The sequence below is a fragment of the Lepisosteus platostomus genome, chromosome 10 (assembly GCF_059453375.1).
Source record: "Lepisosteus platostomus isolate fLepPlt1 chromosome 10, fLepPlt1.hap1, whole genome shotgun sequence".
NCBI classification, from domain to species: Eukaryota; Metazoa; Chordata; class Actinopteri; order Semionotiformes; family Lepisosteidae; genus Lepisosteus; species Lepisosteus platostomus.
Window position 1 is genome coordinate 16419812 of NC_142620.1, and position 19714 is coordinate 16439525.

Consider the following 19714-nt stretch of genomic DNA (forward strand, 5'->3'; position numbering starts at 1 on the left):
ACTGGCAAGATGCTTCAGTATTATGCTCTATGGGAAAGCCCTCTCCCTGCTGGTCAAATAACTCCACTTCCGTGTCATGCAGTAATCATGTATAGTTGTACTTTAGTTATGATAGACTTCATAGACTTCAGCTATGGGCTCCCATTATAAGTTGGTTGATAAATAATGCAACTTATATGGAAACGACATACAAAGGGAAATGAATATCCCTTATATCACTTTATTAGCCATATACAATTCGTTTATTAGGAATTTGTCTTTTTGCATACCCCAGATCGCTCTCCATGAGACACACAGACAAGGAGCGAAGCTTGGAGTCAGAGCGCAGGGTCAGCCATTGTACAGCGCCCCTGGAGCAGGTGGGGTTAAGGGCCTTTGCTCAGGGGCCCAGTGGAGTAGGATTCCTCTGCTGGCTGTGGGATTTGAACTGGCAACCTTCCAGCCACATTGCCACTGCTCCACCCATCCTTATGCAGTTAGTTTCAATTTTGGTCCGAGCACATACAGTTTTCACTTGTGTACTTAAAAAAACACTAAACAGAATTAGTCAAACAAGTATATTATTATTCTTACCTTCTAAATGGATCTGATGTGCTTGATGGTGGAAGTCTGTTTTCACAGAGAGAAAATAACAAGCTGCATCTTGAAAATTGCACTTTTCTTTGCACCATCATTTGATTTCCCAGTAATGGGCCAAAGATTGTACAAATGTAGTAGTATAAAATATGTGCATTTGCAATGCATTCACTTCAAAACTTACCAACAAGTAGGGAGGATGATGCGATGTCATGGCACACTACAAGACTTTCTGCCCAACATGTAACTGGTTTTTGGTGCTTTGAAAAACGACGTAAAAGAGGATCTGTGCAATTTATAATGAAGTTAGTTTCCTTAATTGAATGATGACATACCTGTGAAATAATGAATATCAAGGCGCTATATAAGATGGACTCTCTGTATGTATTTTGTAAAATCACATCCCAATTACTGTGGGTACTAGCTACAGTATCTAAATTGTGGTACATTTACAGATGTCCTTCACCATGTAGATTTTACCCTGCATAAGAATACTGTTTGTGATAATGTTCATTCAGGGTCAAAAAGTATTAGTATTAGTAAAAGTATTAGTTTCACAGAAGGTTTGCATTATAACATTTTAATTAATTTTTTTAAAGTAACTTTGATATGATGATGTTTTATGTTCTATTCCTACGCTTAGAGTACAGCCTTACCAAATGTTAAAAAAGCATACCACATTCCACTGTATATCATAGTCTTTCTTGAACACATTGTCACTGAAGCCAAAGAAATACAAAAATAAAAGAAAATTAAAAAATGATAAAATAGTCATAATACATTCAAATACTGTGCAAAAATTGCGTATCCTTATCATTGATCATATGAATAAACCTTAAATACAAATGAATAAAAAACTCGAGGATTCAATGTTTGTAGTTTGCTATTTCTTGCTTAAGTCAGCAGACTTTCAATGGCTCCACATTTTGACCATCAATAACCATGCCAGGACTGAAAAATGGGAAGAGTGTTTCGGTGAACCTGTGCTCGAAGGTGTAGAGGGGATACATGTTATTAGCATCCAGGAAACACAGCCGGCCTCTGTCATAATCCAGAAAGATGCCTATCTTTGTGGGCTGTCGAGGGGGCCTGAGGGGAACCTGAGGGGAATCGCAGGCAGCATACCTCCCGCCGTCCCTCAAGATGATGGTATAGTAACCGTGGGCTGGATCCAGTCGGACTTCTCCCTTCCGGTTTGCCGACTCTGTCGCCACTCCCAAATCCCATTCCTTTTTGCTCCACACTCTCACTTCCCAGTACTGCCGTCCATCCTTGAAACCTGGAGTCCCCAGGACACAGGGACACTGGTCGAATCGGGATGGGAAGTCTGGGATGCGGAGCCTTCTTCCGCGGTACCTGACGCATGTGAGCTCCTCGAAGAGAGTCAGCTCGGGGTGAGCAGTGTCTGGATCCAGGGCAACAGTCACTGTGGGAAACAGAGGATGGAGCCATGGTTCAGGTCTGCATTTTCACATTACACTTGGAAAAGCTTATTAACTTTGTAAGACGATTGACTTGTACTTTTAACGTACTTTTAACTGTGCTTCAGGCAGATGGAGCCAGAGCAAAGCCGGCTAGTTTTTGGCAGCTGAGCTCCAGAGCTGCTCCGAGAATGAATGACTTGACCTAAACACGCAAGCCTGGCATTTATTCAGTACTGGAAGAAAAAGTGCTTCCATGCTGAGTGGTTTGTATTTACACACCTAGCACTGAGTACCCCATAATGTAAAAGAGTTACTATACTGAGAGCATTGTATGATATGGCACAGCAAGACAACACAAATGAAGGGGGCCAGCTCTTCCTAAAATCTCCATGTTGTCAATGTAACTAATCAATTGATTATTGCAACATATCACCCATATTTAAAGAATGATCACAAAACCATCCCGTCAAAAAGTCATCTTACAACAAAACTGCTGTTCTTCATACTTGGCAAGTATACATTTAATTTTTGTTGCAATCTTCCATTTGTGTACAGTATGTTCAACCACCACATTAAACATTTCAAAATCAATGAGCACAATTTGGTTAATCATTGATTACGATAATCTGACAGTTTTTAAAATTTCATTATTCCATTCCACATTCCGTCATTCCAAATATATAGAAATAAAACTTAAATATTTATTTCACCTCATCATCACCTTCTATAACCACTTATCCAATTCAGGGTCATGGTGACTGCTAATCCTTTTCTATCTAATTTTAAAATAATAAACTTTAAACCCACCTTTTCCATAAACCTTTTATTAAGAGAGAGCTAATTATGAAATTAGTTATAACTTTTTTCATTAATTAAAAACATTTGTACAAATATACTTCAAATTAATCCTGAATTCCAAAGCCAGTGGTTATGAGGAATTGACGTACAGTACATATAAGACAAAAATAGTTCCCTCATATTTATGAAACACTTCTATTTTACCTGAATGAACTGTAAACTTGGCAGCTTGTGCCTGTTTCCAGAGCCTGTAAGCAACCTTCCCCAAGTAGAACTCTGAATTTATCATCTGACTTTCCTCTTGTTTTGGAAAGTCAAATTTCTTGTTTCTGAAATGAATACAAAAAGTCCAGGGAGACTGGTTAAACATTTTTTAAAGCTATAATAATTAAAAACAAATTAAACTATTTATCACTACCTCTGATAATTTAGAATAAACCTGACAGCATTGGGATGAATATGCTTTTCTGTGCTTTGTTTTATGTGAACAATAAAACACAAATAATACCAGTAGTACAACACACTGAAGCACAGAAAAATAAAAAAAATCTAAGAAGAAATAACGTAAATTCAATAATATTTACTAAATGCAGTGGTGGGCAGGTCTGTTCATGGCTACATAGATTAAAAACAGTGCAACACTACCATCTTCTGACAAAAGCATGAAACAGTTTCAAAACTAAAAAAGGGTCAGGAATAAAAGAAAAAGACTAACCTTTCCAATTTTCCATTGAAAGTCTACAAATTAAAACAAGAAAGAAAAAATGACTATTGTATTATACTGTATATGCTACAACAGATCTCATGTTCACAGTTCACTACTTCAATAAAGTGATTAAGGAAATAAAGTAATTAAAACAACAAAAACAATCTAGTATCAAATGAATTATATCAATTTTTGATTGGTTGATGGTCTTTAAACATGGTCTTCATAATAGCGACTAGAAGCTTTATAATCTCAGTGGTACAGTACCTTGCTCCTGTTCAAATGGTTGTGTTCATGGACATAGTAACTTAACTCTGCAACCTGGGGCAGAATTCCTATGTTTTTATACAGCAGTCATTACCCTTGTTCTTTGGGAGCCCCAGTTCTGCCTGTTTTATAGGTGTCTTAGATCAGAGGCAAACGAAAATGCTGATCTCAATGAATTTAGCCAATTTAGTTAATGTTACTCGGTTTTAATGAGCTCCAGAAGACTTTGTAACCCACCAAGACCATGCAAGGAGCCACTGCTCCACATGAAAGGATAAACCATACCTTATTATAATAAAGCTGTAACTGCCATTAATAAAGCTTGTCCATCATCTATACTGTATGTAGCACTGTGTTTAAAGCTGAGAGATTATTGTCATAAAACATTTACCCTTAAGTCCAGGCAATTTTTATTTTCTTTCTTCATTTCCTCCAAACTTTGGATCTGGGCAGAAACATCACAGGTAATGGAATTGACAACCTCAATATTGTTTTGTATAAGCTGAGCCTTCACCTTCCTCTCATCCTCCAGCTCTGTCTCTAACTGGATAGAGGTCCGCAGGAGGAATTGTTGTAGTCTCTCAAAGAGCTGTGTGAGCTTCTTCTCACTGCTTGAAGCTTGGTTCTATTTTGTAGCAACAGAGAACACATGAGAATTGATTAATCCGATTCAGATTTATTAATTTCAATATGCAAGTTAAAATAAACACCAAATCTGGTAGGAATGTGAAACATTGATTCAAAAGGCAGTGCTGTTCTGTTCTTGTCCAAGGTACAGTACCAATCCAGATTACTTCATTCAACCCAGGTTTTCTGGTGGGTAAGACTATGATGGACATGTGTTCATCCACTTAAAGTCTTGTGATGGTTTCTTGTGATTGAAATGGAAGTTGGCTGAGGGATTTTCTTCCTACAGATCTTCCATTAAAAAAAGAGGAGCTGTATTCTTTCTAACATCATGTTAATACCTTTGCATCCTCCCGTAATGTTTCCAAGTGGTTCTTCTTGGCCTGCATCTCAGCCTAAATTCAAAAGAAAGCAGATTTCTTTCTTGTTAAATACTGAAATGTATTGGGAAATCATTACTGTATGTTTTCTATTCAAAGTAAAACTCATAATCCTACAATGTTCTTCAGATAGAGCCAGACCATAACTGCTGGCAGTTATGCTGACTCTCCAGTTAGTTTGCTATTAATTCTATATAAAATCTAGTGCAGAAATAGCTGTTATCCATGTTACTGGTAATCTGTAGTGTATTAACTGTAACGTGAAGCAGGTGATCAAGAAAAAGAAATGAAAACCTCCCTCTTGACTTACGCGGAAGACTTGCACTGCCTTTTCTGCTGAGATCACGGTATGTCCTCTGTGACTCTCAGATCCCACACACTGTGAGCAAAGGGCTTCTTTATCATTTTCACAAAACACACAAAGCTTTTCCTGATGGTGGCTGCATTTGTCCATTATGTTCAACACCTGCTACAATCCTCTAGTAAAAGCACAGGGAAAGGATTATAAGAGTCAACTATATTTGTAAAAAGTACATAATTCCATCAAAACAGATGGCCAGAAAAACTAACATGGTCATACTCAAGAGTGTGTCTACAGTACCCAAAAAAGTTTCCAGACATTATTTGTACATACAAGTGCCCTATTCTCGGCATTTCTTTACTTTGACTCTGCCTTTGATAAATTAATATTGGACCATTTTGAATAAGTATTCCTGTTAAAACTTTTCTTAATATGTAAAGATGAGCAAATGACAAGATTAATATATTTATTCTTATACCGACCTAAATTGGAATTGCCAATTCTATTAAGACATCGGTTTCTGGAAAAGGCTCCCTGCACCTGCTAAAGAGACAATGAGTGGCATGTCTCTCGCTGATGTCACAGCAGCTATGTAGGTGTCCAGCAAGTCACAGGAGTCCCATTGTGTAACGAGAACCATGGGAGCCCATGCTGACTAATCCTAACCTTACCCTGATTTATTTCACCAATTGAATTAAGGTGAAAATGTAGAGAGTCTCTTATGAACTACTCTTAGAAAGAGTTCTGTGGCATCTTTGCCTTATCACTATGCTGCACTGTTGGTTTGGAAGGACTGGTCCAGAGCCAGGGGTGCCTACTAGAGGTTCACAGACAGCACCAACTGTATAGAGCAGCAGTAACTTTGTTTTTCTCAGTTCCACATTCCAATATTCACTACGCTCACACCTTACTTTTGAGATCTGATAAGATCATGGTAGAAGGTGGAAACACTGCTGCATTACTTAAAGAAAAAATAATTAAAATAAATACAAATAAAAAATAAGTCTCACATTTAGAATGAGAAATTATGATGCTTGTATTTAAGGGAACTGTTGCCTTCTTCTTTGGAACAATAGAATTTGTTTCGTTGTTGATTTAAAAGAATTGACTGAAAGACAAATTTTAAAGGAATGATTACTGTACCTTTGAGTAGTTTTTAAATTCTTCAGGCTTTTCTTTCTTCACACAGAAATTAGTTTCATTTATGAGGATCATAAGAGTGCAAGACGCACTGTAATTAGTTTCATTTTCTATAAAGGTGCTTGCTCGTTCACAACAACCCCTCCTTTATGTAGTATTATGTAGGATTGCTCAACTTAGGTAGATTCCACAAGCAATGGAGGAAGAAAGAACATGGCAAAACGTCTTCTTGAAGCTGATAGACCAGTTTATCTGGAATTTCCTGACTCTATGATACTATATTGCATGTAAATTCATTTTAAAGCACTGCATGGTAATACATGTATATCCATATGTGTATTTATAATATAATTAAGATGATTTCATATACATTTTAAATGTAATAATGACATTTAAAAGATGACGTAGGACTTTTGAAATAAATAATAATAATTGCTTACACTTATATAGCTCTTTTCTGGAAACTCCACTCAAAGCACTTTACAGGTAATGGGGACTCCCCTCCACCACCACCAATGTGCAGCATCCACCTGGATGATGCGACGGCAGCCATAGTGCACCAGAACGCCATTAGCTATTAATGGGGAGGAGAGCAGAGTAATGTAGCCAATTCATAGAGGGGGATTATTAGGAGGCCATGAGGAAATGGATGAACACAATGGGAAATTTGGCCAGGACACCAGGGTTACACCCCTACTCTTCAAGAGACACCCTGGGATTTTTTAATGAGCACAGAGAGTCAGGACCTCGGTTTTATGTCTCATCCAAAGGACAGCGCCTGTTTACAGTATAGTGTCCCCGTCACTACACTGGGGCATTAGTACCCACATGAGCCACGGGGTTAGCACCCCCTTCTGGCCCCACTAACACCTCTTCCAGCAGCAACCTTAGTTTTTCCCAGGAGGTCTCTCATCCAGGTACTGACCAGGCTCACACCTGCTTAGCTTCAGTGGGTTGCCAGTTGTGAGTTGCAGGGTGATACAGCTGCTGATATATATGAATATAAATATATGTATATTCACCAGTAGGGAGATTAAGATACTGGTTAAAATTTTCATTTGCCTGTAATTTTTATTTTTAACCAAAATAAAAAATATATGATACATGAATATAAATAATTAATATAATCACGGAAATGTAAATTCTGTGTTCTGGCGTTCTTTTGCTGATTGATTTACTATGCTCCAGTAGAAGGGAAAGACGATATAGGAACAGGAACTTATTTTTTAATTTTTAGACTACAAAACAAAGCTAGATGAATGTATGTACTTTGGCAAAATATGTTAAAATTATTACTGATCTGCCCAAAACAGTGCCTTTGATAAATCAATAAAAGTTTTGTTTTTTAACTCACTACTACCTATTGTGCATTATTTATTCTACTAAATGATATCAAATGTTTCATAATATCTTCAGGGCATATACTGTAACATCTACTTTCATTCTGATTTTTCCAAACAATACTGAAAGTGTTTTTGTATTTCACTCCATTTGAATTGAAGGCTCTTTGTGCGTGCTGTCATCAATTAAGACTTGAGATATTTCAACTTCGAAGGTGTAGACACTCAGTTGTCTACAAATCCACTTCTTACAACATACAGTATAACACTAATAATTGTGCAGTGGGTGAATTATTTTCTGGAGTTACACGGTCTGTCCTACTTAAAAGTACTTAAAAGATCTCATCTAATTTAACCAGTAAAGCAATTTCGTATCTACCTGATCTTCTTTGTCAAGGGTAGGAAAACCTGATCCTAGTGAACCAGTGTTTGAGGTCTAGAGGTTTGAGGTCTGAGGTCTAAAAGGTTTTCTCCTTCAAACCACCAGCTCCTGAAGAGTTGGAAGAAGCTGGTAAATCGGGCCCATTAAGCCAGTAATCAACTGAATGACTTTGATAACAGCTGGAATGAAAACCTACACTACAAACATACAGGCCTTCTGGGTCCAGGATAGACAATCTCATACATACAGCAATGGCTGCTACACATCAGCAAGCCCTGGGCTACTCTTTAGCTGTGAATTAAGTGATTCCTTTGTACTGTATATGAAAAGTACTCCTTTGGGATAAAAAGTACAATATAATTGCAATTAATTATGGTTCTTATTTTAGAAAAAAAGAAATAAAATCTACTGACAGCTTTTATGATCAAGCTAACTAGAATTCTAGCTAAAACCAGTGATTTCTGTAAGCCATCAGCATAATGTGATGATTAGAAATAAATACCTGACTTTACACTGCACATACTGTACATGCACAGGAGGGAGAAATGGAGAACAAATTAGTTCAGGAAAACAACCCCTTTTATGCAGTTTGAACAACAGGTATTGTATTTCTTTTCTAGTGTTTTAGCATTTTAGCTACACTTTATGCACTAACATAGTCTAATGCTTTACTCTTTCTGTGCTTTGATTTCCTTCCCCTTTCACTGACTGTTCAGCTGCTATATTAAGAGGTACAAAAATAGTATAGTAAACAGATGATTATTTGTCCTCTTCTTTTATTACCAATAATGAAAGAACTCTAAGGCCTTCATCATTTTATTTAAACTCCAAAATGAAAAATACAGTACAACACTAACCTGTAAACAGCATTTTTGACAAGGATTGATTCCTACAACATAATTAACACATTGGAGGCATGATACCCCAGGCCTGTTTAACAACTTGGATTACTTTTAGATGGGATGGATAGTCTCCTCTTGTTTGTAATCTTTTTCATGCTCTTAATCTTTTCTAACTGGGGGGAACTCATTTCTACCAATTGTTCTTTTCAAAGACCTCTGGTTAGTGTTGAATGAAATAAAAAGATGCAGTTCTTTTAAAATTATTATACTGTTGAACTCATTATTATTAATGGCAAATTGACAATAAAATATGCTAGTGATGTTACTTTCTTGTGTCTTTTACAGTATGTTTCCATATGCTGTTTTATGAAATCTGAAATTTAATGAAAGATGCAGAGCATAAAATGATCAGATAGTTTCATATTGTATGAAATTAAATCTTCGAAGACAGGTTATACAAGTAATTGAAAGAAGACACTGTGAAAGTTAACTATAGGTAGACGTAACCAGTTGTGACGAATGTCCTACACTACTGTATATAAATACAGAGGTGAGGTTCTAACAACTGAACTAATTAAGAAGATAAAACGTATTTTTTAAGAAGATAAGAAGTAATTTCATAACTGGTGTAAAAGGTAAGTTAAAACATGGTTCATTACTAAACTGAAAGTCTATTTTTAAAAAGCAAAGGGATGATAATACTAAAGATTATGCAAATTCTGACTGCTCTTCATTTGATCTTATAATGTTCATTATTGTTAGGATTTTGTAAATTGTACAGATATATTTCTTGTGATTACTCCGAATTTATTTCTGAAGATATGGAAATTTTGATTTAAAAAACATCAACACATACACACCAAAATCTCAACCGAGGAATGATATAATATTTTTAGATTATCTTTTGACATGATTTTTTACAATGTCTTTACTGTATTACTGTATTGTTGAGCTCTATAATATTGTAACACTTCGGCTTTCAGGCGGGCGCCCTTGCCGTTGCCGCTTACAGTCGACCCCGCACCGTCATGGGACGCGAACCCGGGCCGTCGGCGTCACTCAACAGGGACCCAGCCTGGTGAACTAAAGAGAGATCTCCCCCCCAGGTCAGCAGCTGTGGTCCTGCTATTACAGGGAAGGGCGGTGACGTCGACGCTCTGGTAAGCCGGCTTTTACACAGTGCCTGTCAGCCGTATGCGTTACAATATTAATGGCAAATTTGCTATAAAATATGCTAGTGATGTTACTTTCTATTGGACTAGGAAACTATTATGTTTATGGCGCCATTTGAAATAAAGTTAAACAAACTTAAGTGTCTTTTACAGTATGTTTCCATATGCTGTTTTATGAAATCTGAAATTTAATGAAAGATGCAGAGCATAAAATTCTCAGGTAGTTTCATATTGTATGAAATGAAAGCTTCCAAGACGGGTTATACAAGTAATCAAAAGTAGACACTGTGAAAGTTAATATAACTACAGGTAGGGTTTACCAGTTCTTTGTGACGAATGTCCTTCACTATATAATTACAGAGGTGAGGTTCTGACAACTGAACTAATTAAGAAGATAAGAAGTTATTTCAGAACTGGTGTAATGATGGGGAAAAACAGAAACCACAGAAAATGCAAAGAAAGGTCAGTTAAAACAAGCTTCTTTACTATACCAAAAGTCAATTTTTAAAAAGTAAAGGGAAGACAATATTAAAGATTATGCAAATTCTGACTGCTCTACATTTGATCTTATGATGTTCATTATTGTTAGGAATTTCTTCTGATTACAGAATTTATTTCTGAAGATATGGAAATGTCGATTAAAAAGAAACATCAACACATGCACACCAAAATCTCAACTGAGGAATGATATATTATTTTCCTCTTATCTTTGGACCTGATTTTTTTACAAGGTCTTTACTATATTTTATTGTACATTACATTTAAATAATGTTGTGCTCCTTTGAAAGGCGCCATAAGCCCTATCTTCACTGTGTAGGTACATGCACTGAAAGTGTTGTATTACAAATGATACATAAATGTGTGTCCATGTATAGTACTTTTTCACATCCATGTTAATGCTGGTTTCTGGCAGGCACAAAAGAAGACACAGAAGAAGAAAGCTGTTCAAGCAGTCCCCTAACACAACAGCTGGTATCACCGGTGAGATCAATCCAAAGGATAATCACTTGAAAAAGTGCAGCAAAAGAAAGAAACTCAACACCTTATGTATGTAAGTATGCATACAGTACATGCTAAAGAATTGCAGTGAACAAAACTAGAAAGCTGGAAAAGCTATGTGTGTATGTGTGTAAGTGCCGAGATGCATTTATCTGTGCATTTATTCATTAACTTTTGGCATTAACTTTAACTTAACTTCATTAACTTTTGTCTTTGTTTATGTTTCAGAACTGAGCATGATGAAAAAAGGAACTTCATAAAGACAACAGATATCAAGAAGCATTTAAATAATGTCTGTTTATCAGACAGCAGTACTAGGATAATGGATAATGCACTTCATATAAAAATATATAACCCAGATTATATAAGAAAGCATAAACTGAATATACGAGAACTATTCAACAAATATCACACACAAGTGTGGGAGGAACATAAAGAATTTGATGAAAGTGTTCAGCATTCCTGGGTACTTATATTGGACTCTGATGGGAAAGAGAAATACATTAATTTTTGTAAATATTCTAAAGATAGTGTGCATACTGAAGAGAGAATTTGTTCAGATGTCAATGTGCTTTTGGAAAACCAGAGAATGAAACGTACCAGAAAATGGCAATTATTTCTGTATACACTGAACAGTCCTTGTATTAAAAAGAAGAAAGGTGAATCATGCATTAATATTCTGAAAGAAAATTGTAACAAATGGTTCTTGGATTGTGGGATAATTAGTTATATTGGCTTCAGCCAGTACTGGGGATTATGCGGTCATGTGAATTTCAAACGCCAGAAAGACCATTTTAATAATCCATCAGCAGAGCACAAGTTTTCTGTGGTTAAGGAGGATGAGGACAAAATTAAACAAAAACTTAAGGCACAAAAAATACTCCAATATAAGAATAATCTAAGCAGGAGTGATAATGAAAGTAATCTTATCCAAAGTAATTGTATCCAATTAGACTGGAATAAATATATATCCATTATTTTGAGTGAAGTGCACAAGATGCGCAATAAAGAGATGTCTTTTACAAAACACCTCAAAAATGGATATAACATTTGCAAGAACATACCTGAACCAATTAAATCATATTTCTTAAACAAAGTCTGGATACCTTTAAACGAAGATAAATATACAGAAAAAAGTCTGGAAGCTATTGTTAAAGCTTACATACATAATGAAAACAAATGTTTTAACAAATACATGACCTTTGTGTATTTGAAATTTTCAAGTTCAAGTTCACTCTTTTCAAGTGACTCGAGCGAGTTATTGTGATGGGAGTCAGACACAAACCTATAATTAGATATATAAATCTGCAAAGATATATAGTTTATGGTATGATCAGCCATTCTTAATTAATAAATTCCATAATTACTGTTTTTATCTCATTTAAAAGTGAGAAGAAATGTATTTATAGTAATGTTAACTTTATATACTGTACTTTGTTAACACTGTAAGAGTATGTTTTAACAAATGCTGTGTATTTTGTGACTTACACTGTCAAAATGTACTGTACAAGCAAGTACAGTAAATTAATTATTACTGTAAAAATAATTAGTAGTAATTATTTACATGCATTGTGAAATGTGCATTTTTTTGTAAAAAGCAAAGTCTGAGTCGTAACTGGTAATCCTTATTAACAATTATTAAATTAAATTAAAAAAGCTGTGTGTTAAGTATTTATGTTCTTTGTAAAAATGTGGATGTGTTCCTACATGCTTTAATGTTCCTACAGATCTTACATGTTGACAGTTGACACTAGGTGTGGTCTCAAGACTAGTGTAGAAGCATTTCATCTGGGGTGTGAAACGTTTTTAATTAACCTGTCTGAAGCCCTTAGAGTAATGTGTATATTACCTGACAAATGTTATAAGCAATGCTATTTTACAAGAAACCCATTGTTAAATAGACTTGGTGAAATATACTGTATAACATAAGCTTTACCATTTGGCAAAACCCTACATACATACATCTTATTTAAGCCATGACGATGACAAAAACACAGCTGATTAAAGTCAAAGCTCTACGGCTTTTCTAACCCTAACCAACTTTTTTAACAACCCTAGATTCTGTGCTCATTTAACACTGGTTGACACAGTAGTCCAAGATGTTGGCAAAACTCAATGAAATTCATGGATGATGAAATTTCAGCATTTTAAGAGATTTGTAATCTATACCTCAAGAAATTTTGGCTAATTGGAATTTCAGTACAGTACTAATATCAGCTTCTTTGGTACTGTACAGTAGGTTAAAACTTAAATAAGGATTAGGGTTACACTTGCAGTGAAACGTTGGCTGCTGTTAATGATACACATGTATTATAAATTGGAATTAAAATATAGTAGTACTGTACTCTTACCTACAACTTTTGAAGCAGTTGTTTTTTGGCCAAGTACTGTATGTAACATAAGTGGGTAACAAAACCCTACTGTACATTCAGCTACATTTAACATGTTCAGATATGGTTAACTTTATTATCACACTATTTTATTAATTTTTAACTGTGAGGAAGACAACAATACAGCTGATTAAAGTCAAAGCTTTATGGCTTTTCTAACCCTAACCAAGCTCTTTTAATAACAATATCAAGTTGTGTTTTGGTAGCAATGCACCTCTTTGTGATTGTGGGGTTTGCATAATTGAGAGGAAACTGAAATGTGACTGCTTACTTTTGCCACAATTTTTGAATATAAGCAAATCAAAGGCAAAAGTCTCTCTTACTTCCAGTGCTCATTATAGCACATTTAAGAGGGTAGGGTTTTAATGTTAATAGCTAGCTCCAAATCTGTTGAAAAGAAAATAAATCAATACCTCACAAATCAATGTGCCAATTATTCACATTTTACGTAAGGAGGTGAGTATGCGAGTTGTTTAAGCAGATACTATACATGCTGTATGTAGATTCAGGATTTGAAATTGTGATCTAGAATAAAAGTTGCCAACTGGAGATGATGCTGGTGCAACAACATTGATTCAACAGTGTCAAAAAGTTGAGATTCGCCATGGCTAACAAAATTAAACTAACACTAAGACACGTCTTACCAACCATTGCAAGGCCACAAGAGATGAGCTCTGTCATTCAACACTGCATAGCTTGTACCATGATAAAAATAGTCAAAGTAGTGACAGCAAATGCTAACCAGAGCAACATACTATCAATATTTAAGATAGCAAAATATTCATACTATTGGAAGTATTTAAATATTTTTGTTAATATACTGAATGTACAATATTGGAAAGAATCATGGAAAAATCAGGCAAATTCCACACATACCTTTGCTGTAAAAATAAGATTTCCAACACAGTATTATACTAACAATCTGCAATTTCATTTGTTTTCAGGCAAACCATTGCAAAGTGCCACACCACCTTAAGGTGAACACATGTATAGGCAGTGATGTCATTGTGGGGCTGTAATAAGTGGTGAACACTGGTCCCTGCAAAGCAGAAAGTTGTTTCAATGAGAGCATACAGTATCTGCTCTGAAACCTTTACTACTTGCTTTTTGTTTTCTCTCTTCAATACAGATTTCCAAGCAGCTACACACCCTTTAAGGGCGTTAGGTGCAACAATTGTAATGTAAGACTTACTGTACATATATAGTTTGCTTATTCTCAAGATTTCTTCTGGAATCTCATCTATTGCCCAGAGAATGAGAAGAACTTGACAATTAGTGTTGAACAGTTCTGTTCTTCTTGCTCATCTCATTCTATTGCCAATAGCACCTTTCCTCTGTTTCTTATTTTGATCACTGGGTAAAACGTGAAGTTGGGTTCAACTTCAAAAAGATAAATCTCATCAAGTATCACAAGGCACAGCTTAGTTGTGATGCCATTGTATAGCTGTGAGAATAGCTTTAGTTTTCAGGAAGTCTTTATAAAGTGAAACACCAATTACCTGTAGGTAAAATAGTGATAGCATCATGATGAACAGTTAAGTGCAGTGAATTATATCTCACATTACAAGATGCATAGAAAACAAAGTTTTAATTGATGAAGGCTACTCATACTAGTACATTGCAGGATTATATTTCACATAATTTTATACTTAATGCTCTAGAGGGGTTTGTAAAACTGGTACTGTTGCTAATAGACAAGGCTGGGGAAGGAAACTTTAACTGTACAGAAATATTGAACAATACCAGAGCAAATTCTCTGCATGATAGGTGACAATCCACTGGACGTCTTGTGAATGTCCAACTGCAAGGACAAGTGTTTATGTTTCAAGAAATTTAATACACATTAGCACAAAATGGGCATATACTGTAGCTGCTCAAACCTGCTAAGAAAAAGGAACAAGCTTTCAAGTTATTCTACACTCATTCTGTTTCATCAACCCTCCCACCTTAAAATGTAAACAACTTTGTATGTAACTTCTAATATATTTTTATATATTTCATATTTTATTTTAAATACATAATCAAATATTGTCCCCCAATTGTGAGCAGTTCTGTTTGGGATAGTAAATGAGACATTGATTATGCACCTTATCGTTTCTGTGGTTGACATGTATAATTTTCTTTGACATTAACCTTGTGTAACACTGCCACCCAGCGATCACAGTGGGTAACAAAACAGAATTGAATTTTGACTTTCAGATTTATTTTTTGAAAAGTACATTTCAGCGCTGTCCTAAAAAGTTTCAAGACTGAATAGCTGCCATAATATTCTCCAGATCCACATAATCCCCAGACCACGCTATCCTTTAAATAATTATGTCCCAAAACTCAAAAAAGAATTTTGCCTCCAGGGAATAATTATTACAATGCCCTGTCCATATACAGTTTAGCAATCTCCATTTAATTTCACAAATATGTAAATGCAATTCATAATGTACTTTAGGCATCATATGAATTGCTCACAAAATCATGAATATAAAAAGGGAGTAACAGTAGCTCTTTGAGTTTGCATGTGGACCTAGTAGGATGGAGAACTGTTTGTCCCTCTGTCCTGTTCTGCAGTTTTATGGGTGTTTCTCTCAGAAAATTGCTTCCTGTTTTGCAGTTGTTCAATGCCAACAAACAATGACAGGAAAGGGCTTATTCTCTGTCTAGACAATCAGCTCTCTCTCCATGGCTCAGTGATGTCTGGTTCATTCATATCATCAGTTCTGTTTACATAAAGGCTGATAAATACCAGATTCTCTAGAGGGGCCAGTAAAAAAACAAATCTGTCCAAGACTGGCAGCTAAAAGCACCCTTTCTCACAAATTTACTGTGTTAAAAGATTTTAATTGTTGGGATGCAGTATGCATGTGTGAATTAAGGCTTACTCTGTTCCTGTTGAATTTTGCCATTGTCATTTTCAAAGTAGCTTGAGTTCCATATAATTAAGGCCAATAACAATAGATTCATGATAATGTAGAGTAAGAGCTATCCCGCAATAATCTAGTCAAATTCAAGTGTTAATCTACTGTAATCTACTCCTAGTGCAGGCCTCTCAGAGAGCTTCGTAGAAACATTAAAGCAACTGGACCTGTGAGAAGTTCTTTTTCTTTCATGTTGCTCAAAAAGTAACATTTAAATGCACATCAAAAGCATTTAAATGCAGCAAACCAATATAATTGGTTCATATTTCTTTTCATCAAGTGAGATAGAAACAATTTAATAAAAGTACTTATGTACTGTGTGTGTTGCTCCCTGTCCAGTGCCAGTGCAGGCTGTAGGGGTGAGAGAGGCCCCAGAACTACTCTTCTGCTGAAGGGGCAGTGAGATAGATCCTTATCCCTGGATCCAGATGGGATGAGTGCTGTGCTCAAATCGCTAGAGCCACATGTTATTGCTGTTATGTAACTATTTTTGAATACTACAGATCAGATAGAAATCACTCTCCCTTCTTAAGGAACTGGACTGGTGAAAGCACAAATGTGTGCAAGCCCTGGCTCAGTTCAGAATTCTAAAATCAACTTTGTAGGAAGACACTACACAGAAAACGATCAAATTCAAACATTCACTACACAGAGAACATGGAAATACTGTGAATAGGAGTACCTGTATTTTCTACTACCCCAACCCCTCGTTTCCTGAAGGCCCCTACTACAGTCTTTTGCATCCTGATTACCCCTGTTCTACAAGATCTGTATGGTCTCTATGGAAAAGCTCTCTAGAGGCCTATCTTATAACTAAAGCTCCTCTGTGACCCGGTCATTGCTTAAAGATATATACAGTAACAAACAGCGTAGAGACTGGATTTGTTTCTTCAAAGGCAAAGCCCATGTTGTTGGTAGTGCTTTGTAGTTTTACCTGCTTAAGGTTATGCAAGTTTGTGTATTTCTAAATGACTGAATTAAATCTGATTCAGAGAACAGTACTGTTTGTCTGGTGTTGCTCATATGATGTCCTTTTTGACACCTAATTAGGTAGGTCCCTTTTCAGGCCATAAAGGCCCCTGGGGGGAATAGGGAGCAAGGGCCACCATTTTTCTCAACCATCCGACACTGGGAGTGGAGGTGATGTGGTCAGCATCACGCTCTGGCTGGCCTATTACCCCCAGAAGGATTAACCCCAGTACTCACTTGGAAAGCAGGCTGAGTGGACCTGGGAGCTGTCTGGAAGGAATTAGAGCAAGATACATCGCTTGCCCCTACCTGAGATTGAAACCTGGGACCTTCTGGTCAGGAGCTAGATGCCCTTGCTGTCTGAGCTACCACGACTCATTACCATTTCTCATTTGTAAACTAGTTTGTATTCTGCAATACTGAAATAAGGCTATCAATATGGTTTAATGTTTTAACATTATATGAAGATAATTCATATATAGTGTAATTAATGGCCTACTGTGATATTCACCGAACCAAGAAATCATTATTTGGTAGATAATGTCTGTTTTCTTTGTGCAGATGCTTCATTACCTGCTCTCCCTTTGCAGCAGTCTTCTACAGAACGATAACAGCCTCAGAGTGCATGGTGGCTTTCAGCATGAAGGAAACATCATATTCCACCTCCCCTCTGCCTCATCCTGCACATCTTTTATTAGATCACAGAGTGAAGGTTTTCCAATTAATCACTGCCTGTAACTGCCATAATTCAACACTACAATAATAGTTGTATTTAAGTCAATGCGGCAACAGCATAACACAGACACTCCAAATCCTTACTTACATACAGTATTTACTAACTTAACTTTATTAAATTATTTCTGTAGTGGTCCTGTCATATGACATGTTGTGTGATAACCAAAATCTTGAGATTAAAAAAAGAAAAAAAAGCAATCAGACAAACAGCCAGAGTAAAATACATTTTCGGTCTACCAGTTGCAAATGATAAACACTTTACTTTTTGAGTTTGGTAGAAGCCTGCTACTATGAAATTTGGCATCAGGTATTGGTTTTAAAATGTGTGGTTGCCAAGAGGTTTTTTAATTTAATCTAGTCCTAAACTTCCCAGGATATTGTATGAATAACACATATACAGTATCTGACTGCATTGTTCTTCTTTGCCAACACTTTGGCTGAATTAAATCACCATTTTTTATGGTGCTAAAGTTTTTCCTCTGGACACATTTTAGCAACCAGCTTTTTTAATTTTTACATATTTTTAATGGCGTATGGCTTTTAAGCATGGCAGAGAAGGATGTTGAATGGCATGTCAAGAAAAAAAAACATTTAGAACACGTTTAACAGGATATCCAACACTGAATAACAGGAAAGAAGACCTGTATATTTGCATCACCTGCCTGTGTCCCCTGCGCATTCAAGAAATCTTTTACGGAACAAAGCAGTAAAATGACAACCATGCAGAAACAACACAAAAGAAACATGCAGACAACATACAGTATACACAGGCAAGTAGAAAAGACAGTCTTAAGTTGTAAATACAGTATGTAAATTCGTATACAATTCGGCCCTATCTGCTTTACACTATGTCAGTTTGATAGGCATATATTTATGGATCTTAGTATTTTGAGGTGTTGAGCCCAGCAGTAATATTTCTATTAAGAAAAGACAATGTGTAAACACTTTTAAATAAAAAATGAGGTTCCTTGAAGTCAGCTGATACAGTATTCATATCTCAGATTCATATATTGAAGTCATTTAGAGTTTTAGCAACTACTGTAGATCAATAATAAAAACATTTTACCTTTTTTTGGTAATCAAAATCTTATCTATGCTAACAGACATTAAGATTTCATGTTACGTCATAGTCTTTTTTTTAATAACAAAAAACATACACTTATCCTTTCAATATTTTGAGTTGCAATGGGGTATCAAATAAAATAAGAATAATTAAGAATCAATGTACTGTATGTGAAATAGTTGGTGAATCCCTAGTTCACTTAACACATTTAAGGGAATAATTAGAATAAAAAGGTTGAAACATTGGTTAACAACTAAACAAGGGCTGAATTTGAGCAGCCGTGGTCTATATTATTGTCACACACTTTGTGAGTTTGTTCTTCACCAAACAGGAGTGTCACGCTCATTACACCTAGAGAGCGCTCTACATTCCTTCTGTTCCTAGTTCCCTGTGATTATTCATGTCTTTCTGGTGTGTCGTGTTGTGTAGCCTATTTATTTCCTGCTTCTGCTCTGCTATTCGCTCAGCATTGTTTGTTCAGTTGCCCTGAGACCCGCCTAGCACCAGGTCACTCCTGTCCTTGGCCTGAGGGCATAGGTTTCTATACCGCTTCTCCTGAACAGCTGAGCCCCGGCTAACCCCCGTCTCGCGGCTACGCATCGCTCTCCTGCCATTCCACGGTTCGTCCTGTCGGACCCACGTGACAAGGAGAGTGGAAAAAATCTGAGGAAAAGAAAACTATAGTTAATGTTCA

The 19714-nt window shown here is 36.1% G+C and overlaps 1 protein-coding gene and 1 long non-coding RNA gene across 3 annotated transcripts; one reads left to right on the forward strand and one right to left on the reverse strand.

The window, feature by feature from the left end:
• Window positions 1–179: 179 nt before the first annotated feature.
• On the reverse strand, window positions 180–6398 carry LOC148653439 (zinc-binding protein A33-like). Of its 2 annotated transcripts, none has more exons than XM_088648453.1 (7): window positions 6223–6398; window positions 5089–5257; window positions 4740–4793; window positions 4163–4216; window positions 3514–3536; window positions 3003–3127; window positions 180–2002 (listed from the first exon to the last, which is right to left on the reverse strand). In XM_088648453.1, exons 2-7 carry the CDS (start codon window positions 5230–5232, stop codon window positions 1476–1478), a joined length of 927 nt encoding a protein of 308 aa, XP_088504579.1. In that variant the 5' UTR covers window positions 5233–5257; window positions 6223–6398; the 3' UTR covers window positions 180–1475. The 2 variants fall into 2 exon arrangements, with proteins under 2 accessions (XP_088504579.1, XP_088504578.1); XM_088648452.1 differs by having other exon boundaries at window positions 4163–4396.
• A 2920-nt stretch (window positions 6399–9318) lies between these two features.
• LOC148653440 (uncharacterized) lies at window positions 9319–10642 on the forward strand. The gene is made up of 3 exons (XR_015941542.1): window positions 9319–9418; window positions 9767–9943; window positions 10564–10642. It is a non-coding gene; the product is annotated as an uncharacterized LOC148653440 (long non-coding RNA).
• Window positions 10643–19714: the final 9072 nt, after the last annotated feature.